General features: G+C 56.3%; 1 protein-coding gene across 1 annotated transcript in view; it reads left to right on the top strand.

Moving 5' to 3' along the window:
- The window catches only part of LOC137311514 (intelectin-1b-like), a 42149-nt gene that overhangs the window by 22002 nt on the left and 5554 nt on the right, over positions 1-14593 (top strand). The window contains exons 3-6 of the mRNA XM_067978667.1: positions 931-1178; positions 2977-3135; positions 7314-7434; positions 13952-14055. Of these exons, the coding sequence (XP_067834768.1) occupies positions 931-1178; positions 2977-3135; positions 7314-7434; positions 13952-14055 (632 nt within the window). The remainder of the gene's footprint in view (positions 1-930; positions 1179-2976; positions 3136-7313; positions 7435-13951; positions 14056-14593) is intronic.

Below are 14593 nucleotides of genomic sequence, written 5' to 3'. Positions count from 1 at the left end.
GGGGTCTCTCCGATCCGTTCCCAATCCCATTCCTCACCCAACATCCACTCACACCCTCAGCAGCTGGACAGTGAGGAGTTGGGAACTCTGCCTCATTCCTGAGCCCCGGGGATTACTGAGGCCCATTGGGGACCGGGGACTGGGGACCAGTGGTAATCGCAGCTGGAGATATCGAGCACTGACAGTCGGGGTCTGGGGGTGTATTGCACAGCGGGCACTCGGACAAGTTACTGGAAACTGCCCAGTGCCCAAACTGGCAAATATCAGAACAAGTGGGCAAAATGGAGGCCCTGCCCAGGGTGGGGTGTTAGTGGTTTAATTGGAGACTCAGAAACAGGGCTGGTTTCCTGACCTCTAGGCTCTTAGCTGGATGAGTCCTTATGCCCCCAGGCACAGGAACAGGAGGAGGCCATTCAGCCCCTCGGGCCTGTTCCGCCATTCAATTAGATATTGGATGATCTGTATCTTAACTCCATTTGCTCCATATTCGATTCCCGCACCCAAAAATAATCCATCGATCTCCGTTCTGAAAGCTCCAATTGATCCCCAGCCTCAACAGCTTTTTGGGGGAGAGAGTTCCAGATTCCCACTCCCCTTTGTGTGAGGAAGTGCTTCCCGACATCACCCCTGAACGGCCTGGCTCTAATTTTAAGGTTCTGCCCCCTTGTTCTGGACTCCCCCCACCAGAGGAAATAGTTACTCTCTATCGACCCTATCAAATCCTTTAATCATCTTAAACCCCTCGATTAGATCACCCCTTAATCTTCGATACTCGAGGGAATACAAGCCCAGTCTGTGCAACCTGTCCTCGTAATTTAACCCCTTTATCCCCGGTATCACTCTGGTGAATCTGCGCTGCCCCCCCTCCAAGGCCGATCTATCCTTCCTGAGGTGCGGTGCCCAGAACTGAACCCAGTGTCTCTTTTTCAGATGGGATCTACACACTTGTTGATAATGACGACATATCGTACCAGACATTCTGTGACATGACCACAAACGAAGGAGGGTGGACATTGGTCGCGAGCATCCATGAGAATAACATCAAAGGGAAATGTACCATCGGAGATCTCTGGTCCAGTCAGCGGGGCAACAGCTCAACATCCTCCACACGGGAAGGGACCTGGGCCAATCACAACACGTTTGGATCAACAGAGGGAGCAACGAGTGACGACTACAAGGCAGGTTTCCCATGAAGGCAATAGTGGGACTCACTCGACACCGTCCCCGCAAACGCCCCCTCCGCGCCGTCCCCTCCGCGCCGTCCCCTCAAACGCCCCCTCCGCGCCGTCCCCTCAAACGCCCCCTCCGCGCCGTCCCCTCAAACGCCCCCTCCGCGCCGTCCCCTCAAACGCCCCCTCCGCGCCGTCCCCTCAAACGCCCCCTCCGCGCCGTCCCCTCAAACGCCCCCTCCGCTCCGTCCCCTCAAACGCCCCCTCCGCGCTGTCCCCTCCGCGCCGTCCCCTCAAACGCCCCCTCCGCGCCGTCCCCGCAAACGCTCCCTCCGCACCGTCCCCTCCGCGCCGTCCCCTCAAACGCCCCCTCCGCGCCGTCCCCTCAAACGCCCCCTCCGCTCAGTCCCTTCAAACGCCCCCTCCGCGCTGTCCCCTCCGCGCCGTCCCCTCAAACGCCCCCTCCGCGCCGTCCCCTCAAACGCCCCCTCCGCGCCGTCCCCTCCGCTCCGTCCCCGCAAACACCCCCTCCGCTCCGTCCCCGCAAACGCCCCCTCCGCTCCGTCCCCTCCGCGCCGTCCCCTCAAACGCCCCCTCCGCGCCGTCCCCTCAAACGCCCCCTCCGCGCCGTCCCCTCAAACGCCCCCTCCGCGCCGTCCCCTCAAACGCCCCCTCCGCGCCGTCCCCTCAAACGCCCCCTCCGCGCCGTCCCCTCAAACGCCCCCTCCGCGCCGTCCCCTCAAACGCCCCCTCCGCGCCGTCCCCTCAAACGCCCCCTCCGCGCCGTCCCCTCAAACGCCCCCTCCGCGCCGTCCCCTCAAACGCCCCCTCCGCGCCGTCCCCTCAAACGCCCCCTCCGCGCCGTCCCCTCAAACGCCCCCTCCGCGCCGTCCCCTCAAACGCCCCCTCCGCTCCGTCCCCTCAAACGCCCCCTCCGCGCCGTCCCCTCAAACGCCCCCTCCGCGCCGTCCCCTCAAACGCCCCCTCCGCTCCGTCCCCTCAAACGCCCCCTCCGCGCCGTCCCCTCAAACGCCCCCTCCGCTCCGTCCCCTCAAACGCCCCCTCCGCTCCGTCCCCTCAAACGCCCCCTCCGCGCCGTCCCCTCAAACGCCCCCTCCGCGCCGTCCCCTCAAACGCTCCCTCCGCGCCGTCCCCTCAAATGCTCCCTCCGCTCCGTCCCCTCAAACGCCCCCTCCGCGCCGTCCCCTCAAACGCTCCCTCCGCGCCGTCCCCTCAAACGCCCCCTCCGCGCCGTCCCCTCAAACGCCCCCTCCGCGCCGTCCCCTCAAACGCTCCATCCGCGCCGTCCCCTCAAACGCTCCCTCCGCGCCGTCCCCTCAAACGCTCCCTCCGCGCCGTCCCCTCAAACGCCCCCTCCGCGCCGTCCCCTCAAACGCTCCCTCCGCGCCGTCCCCTCAAACGCCCCCTCCACGCCGTCCCCTCAAACGCTCCCTCCGCGCCGTCCCCTCAAACGCCCCCTCCGCGCCGTCCCCTCAAACGCTCCCTCCGCGCCGTCCCCTCCGCGCCGTCCCTTCAAACGCCCCCTCCGCGCTGTCCCCTCAAACGCTCCCTGTTCTGCTCCCACGATCACATTTTTCATCCTGTGAGCTGGAACTGTGAAATTGCCGATTTGTGACTTTCTGCTTTGGGCCAAACCCCTTCACCAGAGGACTCAGCTCCCCGGGGCAGCCTTTAAAACCGGCTCCAGCACATTGCGACAGCGGCTGCCCCACGGCTGGATCTGAATCAGCCCCAGTCCCAGCCCCAGTCCTCTTATTTCACTCCTGATATGTTTGTTCTCAAACAGAACCCTGGGTATTTTCACATCTCGGCTGCAGACGTGTCTGTTTGGCATGTGCCCAATAACAGGCCCCTCGAGTCCTGGAGACGCTCTGCCATTCTCCGGTACCACACTGACAACCACTTCCTGCATCAGTACGGGGGCAACTTGTTTCACCTCTTCACAGTGAGTATCTGATCATTCATGTGACCGCTCTCTCCCTCCCTCGCTCTCCCCCTCTCCCTCCCTCGCTCTCCCCCTCTCCCTCCCTCGCTCTCCCCCTCTCCCTCGCTCTCCCCCTCTCCCTCCCTCGCTCTCCCCCTCTCCCTCCCTCGCTCTCTCCCTCCCTCGCTCTCCCCCTCTCCCTCCCTCGCTCTCCCCCTCTCCCTCCCTCGCTCTCCCCCTCTCCCTCCCTCGCTCTCCCCCTCTCCCTCCCTCGCTCTCCCCCTCTCCCTCCCTCGCTCTCCCCATCTCCCTCGCTCTCCCCCTCTCCCTCCCTCGCTCTCCCCCTCTCCCTCGCTCTCCCCCTCTCCCTCCCTCGCTCTCCCCCTCTCCCTCCCTCGCTCTCCCCCTCTCCCTCCCTCGCTCTCCCCCTCTCCCTCCCTCGCTCTCCCCCTCTCCCTCCCTCGCTCTCCCCCTCTCCCTCCCTCGCTCTCCCCCTCTCCCTCCCTCGCTCTCCCCCTCTCCCTCCCTCGCTCTCCCCCTCTCCCTCTGTTCTCTTCTTTGAGTCAAAAGGCCATAGGACTTCACCCCAGTGAGGGAGCGCCGCGCTGTCGGAGGGTCAGTGCTGAGGGAGCGCCGCGCTGTCGGAGGGTCAGTACTGAGGGAGCGCCGCACTGTCGGAGGGTCAGTACTGAGGGAATGCTGCACTGTCGGAGGGTCAGTACTGAGGGAGCGCTGCACTGTCGGAGGGTCAGTACTGAGGGAATGCTGCACTGTCGGAGGGTCAGTACTGAGGGAGCGCCGCACTGTCGGAGGGTCAGTACTGAGGGAGCTCCGCACTGTCGGAGGGTCAGTACTGAGGGAGCACTGCACTGTCGGAGGGTCAGTACTGAGGGAGTGCTGCACTGTCGGAGGGTCAGTACTGAGGGAGCGCTGCACTGTCGGAGGGTCAGTACTGAGGGAGCGCCGCACTGTCGGAGGGTCAGTACTGAGGGAGCACTGCACTGTCGGAGGGTCAGTACTGAGGGAGTGCTGCCCTGTCGGAGGGTCAGTACTGAGGGAGCGCTGCACTGTCGGAGGGTCAGTACTGAGGGAGTGCTGCACTGTCGGAGGGTCAGTACTGAGGGAGCGCTGCACTGTCGGAGGGTCAGTGCTGAGGGAGTGCTGCACTGTCGGAGGGTCAGTGCTGAGGGAGCGCTGCACTGTCGGAGGGTCAGTGCTGAGGGAGCGCTGCACTGTCGGAGGGTCAGTGCTGAGGGAGCGCTGCACTGTCGGAGGGTCAGTACTGAGGGAGCGCTGCACTGTCAGAGGGTCAGTACTGAGGGAGCGCTGCACTGTCGGAGGGTCAGTACTGAGGGAGTGTTGCACTGTCGGAGGGTCAGTGCTGAGGGAGCGCTGCACTGTCAGAGGGTCAGTACTGAGGGAGCGCTGCACTGTCGGAGGGTCAGTACTGAGGGAGTGCTGCACTGTCGGAGGGTCAGTGCTGAGGGAGCGCTGCACTGTCGGAGGGTCAGTACTGAGGGAGTGCCGCACTGTCGGAGGGTCAGTACTGAGGGAGCGCCGCACTGTCGGAGGGTCAGTACTGAGGGAGCGCCGCACTGTCGGAGGGTCAGTACTGAGGGAGCGCCGCACTGTCGGAGGGTCAGTACTGAGGGAGCGCTGCACTGTCGGAGGGTCAGTACTGAGGGAGTGTTGCACTGTCGGAGGGTCAGTGCTGAGGGAGCGCTGCACTGTCAGAGGGTCAGTACTGAGGGAGCGCTGCACTGTCGGAGGGTCAGTACTGAGGGAGTGCTGCACTGTCGGAGGGTCAGTGCTGAGGGAGCGCTGCACTGTCAGAGGGTCAGTACTGAGGGAGTGCCGCACTGTCGGAGGGTCAGTACTGAGGGAGCGCCGCACTGTCGGAGGGTCAGTACTGAGGGAGCGCCGCACTGTCGGAGGGTCAGTACTGAGGGAGCGCTGCACTGTCAGAGGGTCAGTACTGAGGGAGCGCTGCACTGTCGGAGGGTCAGTACTGAGGGAGTGCTGCACTGTCGGAGGGTCAGTGCTGAGGGAGCGCTGCACTGTCAGAGGGTCAGTACTGAGGGAGTGCCGCACTGTCGGAGGGTCAGTACTGAGGGAGCGCCGCACTGTCGGAGGGTCAGTACTGAGGGAGCGCCGCACTGTCGGAGGGTCAGTACTGAGGGAGCGCCGCACTGTCGGAGGGTCAGTACTGAGGGAGCGCTGCACTGTCGGAGGGTCAGTACTGAGGGAGCGCTGCACTGTCGGAGGGTCAGTACTGAGGGAGTGCTGCCCTGTCGGAGGGTCAGTACTGAGGGAGCGCTGCACTGTCGGAGGGTCAGTACTGAGGGAGCGCTGCACTGTCGGAGGGTCAGTACTGAGGGAGCGCTGCAGTGTCAGAGGGTCAGTACTGAGGGAGCGCTGCACTGTCAGAGGGTCAGTACTGAGGGAGCGCTGCACTGTCGGAGAGTCAGTACTGAGGGAGTGCTGCACTGTCGGAGGGTCAGTACTGAGGGAGTGCTGCACTGTCGGAGGGTCAGTACTGAGGGAGCGCTGCACTGTCGGAGGGTCAGTACTGAGGGAGTGCTGCCCTGTCGGAGGGTCAGTACTGAGGGAGCGCTGCACTGTCGGAGGGTCAGTACTGAGGGAGCGCTGCACTGTCGGAGGGTCAGTACTGAGGGAGCGCTGCAGTGTCAGAGGGTCAGTACTGAGGGAGCGCTGCACTGTCAGAGGGTCAGTACTGAGGGAGCGCTGCACTGTCAGAGGGCCGCACTGTCGGAGGGTCAGTACTGAGGGAGCGCTGCACTGTCGGAGGGTCAGTACTGAGGGAGTGCTGCACTGTCGGAGGGTCAGTACTGAGGGAGTGCTGCACTGTCGGAGGGTCAGTACTGAGGGAGTGCTGCACTGTCGGAGGGTCAGTGCTGAGGGAGCGCTGCACTGTCAGAGGGTCAGTACTGAGGGAGCGCTGCACTGTCAGAGGGCCGCACTGTCGGAGGGTCAGTACTGAGGGAGCGCTGCACTGTCAGAGGGCCGCACTGTCGGAGGGTCAGTACTGAGGGAGCGCTGCACTGTCGGAGGGTCAGTACTGAGGGAGTGCTGCACTGTCGGAGGGTCAGTACTGAGGGAGTGCTGCACTGTCGGAGGGTCAGTACTGAGGGAGTGCTGCACTGTCGGAGGGTCAGTACTGAGGGAGTGCTGCACTGTCGGAGGGTCAGTACTGAGGGAGTGCTGCACTGTCGGAGGGTCAGTACTGAGGGAGTGCTGCACTGTCGGAGGGTCAGTACTGAGGGAGTGCTGCACCGTCGGAGGGTCAGTACTGAGGGAGCACTGCACTGTCAGAGGGTCAGTACTGAGGGAGTGCTGCACTGTCAGAGGGTCAGTACTGAGGGAGTGCTGCACTGTCGGAGGTGTTGTCCACTATTAATTTGTCCCAGTGACCTGGCCAACTTTGCCACTTCAAACAATGGCCTAGAAACAGGTCGACTGCTCATTCAGATCATTGATGTTTGTGGGATCATGCTGTGTACAGAACGGCCGACACATTTCACTATGAGAATTGGTGCAAATCAAAGCAATTCATGGGATGTGAAACACACTGGGGGATGGTTGTTATGGTGATCGGCTGAGCTGAATTAAGGAGGGAGGAGGCTCGTGTGGCACAGACTAGTCGGGCTGAATGGCCTGTTTCTGTGCTGTAAATTCTCTGTAATTCTACATTACTGAGAGAGGTCAGTAATAAATGCAGGCTGTTCCTGCATATTTCGGTGTATGTGTTTTGGATCTGATCTCTAAAATTGTATCGGTAGCTACCTGTACGAGTTTATGTATCCTTCTCCACCTCTACTTCTATCTCTGTCACTCTGTTCTTCTCTCCATCTGTCTCTCCTTCTATTCTCTCGCACTGTATGATTTTTATATCTGGTCTGGGGTTGTGGGCGTCGATGGCATTTAATGGCCATCCCCCGATGCCCCAAGAAGGTGGTGGGGCATCTCCTTGATTTGTGGTGAGGGAGCTGCCACAGTTCAGTTGGGAGTCCCAGGATGGCGAGTGAGTTGGTGGAGATGTTGTTCCAACAACATGGCTGCTCTTGTCCTACTCGGTGGTACAGGTTACATGGGAGGAAGGTACTGTCAAAGTCACCATGGCAACCTGCTACCTGATAGGTTGGGTATTTACCGAGTTCCGTCTGGTTCTGTTCTTTCAGCGTTTCCCTGTGGAATACATGAAGGGTCGATGCCCTGATGATAATGGCCCTGCCATACCCATTATACACGATACAGGCAATGAGGAGAACACGGCCAATTTCTACCCACCCAATATTCGAGGTAAGATATAAAGCCTCCTCAATTCTCAGGAATGTCTCTCAGTGTTTCACTGAAGTATTATCTTGTGTCGTGACAATTGTTAGGTCGCTAAATAACTTCTCCCAATCCCTCATCCCTTCCACTTCTTCCAACCCCTTCCCCACCCAACGATATCCAAGCCCTGCCACCTTCCCCACCTAACCTCCATTCCCTTCCCCCCTCCCTTCTCCCTCTCCATTCCCCTCCCCACCCCTCCCCATTCCCCCCTCCTTTCTCCATTCCCCCCTCTCCATTCTCCTCCCCATTCCCCCGGGCTCTGCAGCTGACCCACAAACCAGTGGCCCAGATTGTCCATCAGGCGCACACCAGTCGTACATTGAATCATAGAATCATAGAAGTTACAAAATGGAAACAGGCCCTTCGGCCCAACATGTCCATGTCGCCCAGTTTATACCACGAAGCTAGTCCCAATTGCCTGCACTTGGCCCATATCCCTCGATACCCATCTTCCCCATGTAACTGTCCAAATGCTTTTTAAAAGACAAAATTGTACCCGCCTCTACTACTGCCTCTGGCAGCTCGTTCCAGACACTCACCACCCTTTGAGTGAAAAAATTGCCCCTCTGGATCCTTTTGTATCTCTCCCCTCTCACCTTAAATCTGTGCCCCCTCGTTATAGACTCCCCTACCTTTGGGAAAAGATTTTGACTATCGACCTTATCTATGCCCCTCATTATTTTATAGACTTCTATAAGATCACCCCTTAACCTCCTACTCTCCAGGGAATAAAGTCCCAGTCTGTCTAACCTCTCCCCGTACATCTGATGTTCTCTGCAGCCTAATCCTACGTAGGGGGATCGGTGTTATTTTTAATTAAGTAAAGCTCATCATCGAATGGACTGAGGCATGAAGAGAGACTGAAGAAATGTGGGTGGCTCCTGCAGAGTACCGGCCCGGTTACTGGACCAGTAACGCGGAGAACATGAGTTCAAATCCCACTATGGCAGTTTGAGAATTTGAAGTTAGATTATAAGAATCTGGAAATAAAAAGCCGGCACCAGGAATCTGCCGGATTGTCGTAAAAACCCAACTGGTTCACTAATGTCCTTTAGGGAAGGAAACCTGCCGTCCTTACCCGGTCTGGGCCGAAACGTGACTCCAGTCCCACACCAACGCAGTTCACAGAATCACAGAAAGTTACGGCACAGAAGCAGGCCATTCGGCCCATCGTGTCCGTGCCGCCTGAAAAGGAGTTATCCAGCCTAATCCCACTTTCCCGCACTTGGTCCGTAGCCCTGTCGGTTTCGGCTCTTCAGGGGCACATCCAGGTACTTTTTAAATGAGTTGAGGGTTTCTGCCTCTCCCACCCTCTCAGGCAGTGAGTTCCAGACCCCCACCACCCTCTGGGGGAAAACATTCTCCTCAGCTCCCCTCTAATCCTTCTACCAATCACTTTAAATCTATGCCCCCTGGTTATTGACCCCTCCGCTAAGGGAAATAGGTCCTTCCTATCCACTCTATCTCGGCCCCTCATAATTTTATACTTCAATTAAATCTCCTCTCAGCCTCCTCTGTTCCAAAGAAAACAACCCCAGCCTATCCAATCTTTCCTCATAGCTAAAATTCTCCAGTCCTGGCAACATCCTCGTAAATCTCCTCTGTACCCTCTCTAGTGCAATCACATCCTTCCTGTAATGTGGTGACCAGAACTGTACTCAGTACTCAAGCTGTGGCCTAACTAGTGTTTTATACAGTTCCAGCATAACCTCCCTGCTCTTATATTCTATGCCTCAGCTAATAAAGGAAAGTATTCCATTTGCCTTCTGAACCACCTTATCTCCCTGTCCTGCGACCTTCAGGGATCTGTGGACATGCACTCCAAGGTCCCTCACTTCCTCTACACCTCTCAGTATCCTCCCATTTATTGTGTATTCCCTTGCCTTGTTTGCTCTCCCCAAATGCATTACCTCACACTTCTCTGGATTGAATTCCATTTGCCACTTTTCTGCCCATCTGACCAGTTGACACTCAACTGCCCTCTGAAGTGGTCGAGCAAATCATTCAGTTGTACCAAACTGCTACAAAGAATAACAAGCGCCAAACGGTCCTAAATTCCAGCCTTGTCAGCGACACCCGCATCCCGAGAATGAATTAAAAATAAAGCATCCAGACATGCTACAAAAAATTTGAGTAGCTTATTTCCTACGTACAAAGGCAAATTCACTGATCCAGCACATAAAACTCCGTTCCCTCGCCACCGACTCCATCCCTCTCCCCGGTCACTGTCTGAGGCTGAACCAGACCGATCACACCCTCAGCCTCCTATTTGACCCTGAGATGAGCTTCTGACCCCATATCCGTTCCATCACCGAGACCGTCTACTTCCAGCTCTGTAACATCGCCCGTCTCCACCCCTGTCTCAGCTCATCTGCTGCTGAAACCCTCATCCGCGCCTTTGTTACCCCCAGACTGGACTATTCCAATGCTCTCCTGGCCGGCCTCCCATCTTCCACCCTCCATAAACTTGAACTCATCCAAAACTCTGCTGCCTGTATCCTAACTCGCACCAAGTCCCGTTCACCCATCACCCCCTGTGCTCGCTGACCTACATTGTCTCCCGGTCCGGGAACACCTCGATTTTAAAATTCTCAACCTCGTTGTCAAATCCATCCATGGCCTCGCCCCTCCCTGATTTTAATCGCTCCACCATTGGCGGCCGTGCCTTCAGCTGCCTGGGCCCTAAGCTCTGGAATTCCCTCCCTAAACCTCTCCACCTCTCTCTCCTCCTTCAAGAAGCTCCTTAAAACCTACCTCTTTGACCAAGCTTTTGGCCACCTGTCCTAATAAATGACTCCGTATCAAATTCTGTTTGATAATCGCTCCTGTGAAGCGCCTTGGGAAGTTTTACTACGTTAAAGGCGAGAATAAATGTAGGTTGTTAGAATCATAGAATCGCCGCGAATAGACGAAGTCCCGTCTTCGCACTGAGGACACCATCCAACGTGTTGTGTGGCACTACCACCGTGCGAAATGGGATAGATTCAGAACATGTCAAGCAGCTCAAAACTGGGCATCCATGAGGTGCTGTGGGCCATCAGCAGCAGCAGAATTGTATTCCAGCACAATCTGTAACCTCATGGCCCGGCATATTCCTCACTCTACCATTACCAACAAGCCAGGGGATCAACCCTGGTTCAATGAGGAGTGTAGAAGAGCATGCCAGGAGCAGCACCAGGCGTACTTAAAAATGAGGTGCCAACCTGGTGAAGCTACAACATAGGACTACATGCATGCTAAACAGCGATCAAAGCTCTGCAGCCCTGCCACATCCAGTCGTGAATGGCAGTGGACAATTAAATAACTAACGGGAGGAGGCGGCTCTGTAAACACCCCCATTCTCAATGATGGCGGAGTCCAGCACGTGAGTGCAAAAGACAAGGCTGAAGCGTTTGCAACCATCTTCAGCCAGAAGTGTCGAGTGGATGATCCATCTCGGCCTCCTCCCGATATCCCCACCATCACAGAAGCCAGTCTTCAGCCAATTCGATTCACTCCACGTGATATCAAGAAACGGCTGAGTGCACTGGATACAGCAAAGGCTATGGGCCCCGACAACATCCCGGCTGTAGTGCTGAAGACTTGTGCTCCAGAACCAGCTGTGTCTCCAGCCAAGCTGTTCCAGTACAGCTACAACACTGGCATCTACCCGACAATGTGGAAAATTGCCCAGGTATGTCCTGTCCACAAAAAGCAGGACAAATCCAAACCGGCCAATTACCGCCCCATCAGTCTACTCTCGATCATCAGCAAAGTGATGGAAGGTGTCGTCGACACTGCTATCAAGTGGCACTTACTCACCAATAACCTGCTCACCGATGCTCAGTTTGGGTTCCGCCAGGACCACTCGGCTCCAGACCTCATTACAGCCTTGGTCCAAAAATGGACAAAAGAGCTGAATTCCAGAGGTGAGGTGAGAGTGACTGCCCTTGACATCAAGGCAGCATTTGACCGAGTGTGGCACCAAGGAGCCCCAGTAAAATTGAAGTCAATGGGAATCAGGGGGAAAACTCTCCAGTGGCTGGAATCATACCGAGCACAAAGGAAGATGGTAGTGGTTGTTGGAGGCCAATCATCTCAGCCCCAGGACATTGCTGTAGGAGTTCCTCAGGGCAGTGTCCTCAGCCCAACCATCTTCAGCTGCTTCATAAATGACCTTCCCTCCATCATGAGGTCAGAAATGGGGATGTTTGCTGATGATTGCACAGTGTTCAGTTCCATTATAGTGCGCTGTCCATCTAATAATGACCATCTCCAACAAAAGAGAGTCCAACCACCTCCCCTTGACATTCAACGGCATTACCATCGCCGAATCCCCCACCATCAACATCCTGGGGGTCACCATTGACCAGAAACTTAACTGGACCAGCCATATAAATACTGTGGCTACGAGAGCAGGTCAGAGGCTGGGTATTCTGCGGCGAGTGACTCACCTCCTGCCCAAAGCCTTTCCACCATCTACAAGGCACAAGTCAGGAGTGTGATGGAATACTCTCCACTTGCCTGGATGAGTGCAGCTCCAACAACACTCAAGAAGCTCGACACCATCCAGGACAAAGCAGCCCGCTTAATTGGCACCCCATCCACCACCCTAAACATTCACTCCCTTCACCACCGGCGCACTGTGGCTGCAGTGTGCACCATCCACAGGATGCACTGCAGCAACTCGCCAAGGCTTCTTCGACAGCACCTCCCAAACCCACGACCTCTACCACCTAGAAGGACAAGGGCAGTAGGCACATGGGAACAACACCACCTGCACGTTCCCCTCCAAGTCACACACCATCCCGACTTGGAAATATATCGCCGTTCCTTCATCGTCGCTGGGTCAAAATCCTGGAACTCCCTTCCTAACAGCACTGTGGGAGAACCGTCACCACACGGACTGCAGCGGTTCAAGAAGGCGGCTCACCACCACCTTCTCAAGGGCAATTAGGGATGGGCAATAAATGCTGGTCTCGCCAGCAACGCCCACATCCCATGAATGAATATAAAAAATACATAGAAAATTTACAGCACAGAAGGAGGCCATTCGGCCCATCGTGTCCGTGCCGGCTGAAAATGAGCCATCCAGCTTAATCTCACTTTCCCGCACTTGGTCCGTAGCCCTGCGGGTCACGGCTCTTCAGGTGCACGTCCAGGTACTTTTTAAATGAGTTGAGGGTTTCTGCCTCTCCCACCCTCTCAGGCAGTGAGTTCCAGACCCCACCACCCTCTGGGGGAAAAAATTTCTCCTCAGCTCCCCTCTAATCCTTCTACCAATCACTTTAAATCTATGCCCTCTGGTTATTGACCCCTCCGCTAAGGGAAATAGGTCCTTCCTATCCACTCTATCTGGGCCCCTCATAATTTTATACACCTCAATTAAATCTCCCCTCAGCCTCCTCTGTTCCAAAGAGAACAACCCCAGCCTATCCAATGTTTCCTCATAGCTAAAATTCTCCAGTCCTGGCAACATCCTCGTAAATCTCCTCTGCACCCTCTCTAGTGCAATCACATCCTTCCTGTAATGTGGTGACCAGAACTGTACACAGTACTCAAGCTGTGGCCTAACTAGTGTTTTATACAGTTCCAGCATAACCTCCCTGCTCTTATATTCTATGCCTCAGCTAATAAAGGAAAGTATTCCATATGCCTTTTTAACCACCTTATCTACCTGTCCTGCTACCTTCAGGGATCTGTGGACAGCCTTCCAGTCACAAAAACACCCATCGACCATTACCCTTTGCTTCCTGCCACTGAGCCAATTTTGGATCCAATTTGCCACTTTCCCTTGGATCCCATGGGCTTTTACTTTTTTGACCAATCTGCCATGTGGGACCTTGTCAAAAGCCTTGTTAAAATCCATGTAGACTATCAATTGCGCTACCCTCATCGACCCTCCTTGTCACCGCCTCGAAAAATTCAATCAAGTTAGTCAGACACGACCTTCCCTTAACAAATCCGTGCTGACTGTCCTTGATCACTCCGTGCCTTTCTCAGTGATGGTTTATCCTGTCCCTCAGAATTGATTCCAATAATTTGCCCACCACCGAGGTTAGACTGACTGGCCTGTAATTACTCGGTCTATCCCTCTCTCCCTTTTTAAACAACGGTACAATGTTAGCAGTCCTCCAATCCTCCAGCACCACGCCTGTATCAGTGAAGTTTGGAACATGATGGTCAGAGTCTCCGCTATTTCCTCCCTGGCTTCTTTTAACAGCCTGGGATACATTTCATCCAGCCCTGGTGATTTATCCACTTTCAAAGATGCTAATCCCCTTAATACTTCCTCTCTCACTATGTTTATCCCATCCAATATTTCACACTCCTCCTCCTTAACTACAATCCCTGTATCATCCCTCTCCTTTGTGAAGACAGATGCAAAGTATTCATTAAGAACAACGTTTTTGTTGTATTAAGGTTACTGATTCTTGGTCCGATGGATGTAACTTCTGGCCGATATCCGTGACTGCGGACTCCCCTTGTGCTTTCTTTGCAGATCAGGTCGAACTCGGGTTTGTACATTTCAGAGTTTTCAACAATGAAGGAGGTGCACTGGCCATGTGCTCAGGAGTAAAGGCTATTGGATGTGACACGGAACAAGTGAGTGTGCACAGAGAGAGATATGATAGAGGGGAATGGGGGGAGAGAGAGATACTCTGATACATTGGGAAAATGGGGAGAGAGAGGGGCGGGCTGATAGGGGGAACGGGAGAGAGGCGGGAACGGGAGAGGGGCGGGATGATAGGGGGAACGGGAGAGGGGCGGGATGATAGGGGGAACGGGAGAGGGGCGGGAACGGGAGAGGGGCGGGATGATAGGGGGAACGGGAGAGAGGCGGGGCTGATAGGGGGAACGGGAGAGAGGCGGGAACGGGAGAGGGGCGGGATGATAGGGGGAACGGGAGAGGGGCGGGATGATAGGGGGAACGGGAGAGGGGCGGGAACGGGAGAGGGGCGGGATGATAGGGGGAACGGGAGAGAGGCGGGAACGGGAGAGGGGCGGGATGATAGGGGGAACGGGAGAGAGGCGGGAACGGGAGAGAGGCGGGATGATAGGGGGAACGGGAGAGAGGCGGGAACGGGAGAGAGGCGGGATGATAGGGGGAACGGGAGAGAGGCGGGATGATAGGGGGAACGGG

This window comes from Heptranchias perlo, unplaced genomic scaffold (assembly GCF_035084215.1).
Source record: "Heptranchias perlo isolate sHepPer1 unplaced genomic scaffold, sHepPer1.hap1 HAP1_SCAFFOLD_346, whole genome shotgun sequence".
In the NCBI taxonomy this organism is placed as follows: domain Eukaryota; kingdom Metazoa; phylum Chordata; class Chondrichthyes; order Hexanchiformes; family Hexanchidae; genus Heptranchias; species Heptranchias perlo.
Note: the sequence above shows the minus strand (reverse complement) of the source record. Positions and strands in the feature narration are given on the sequence as shown.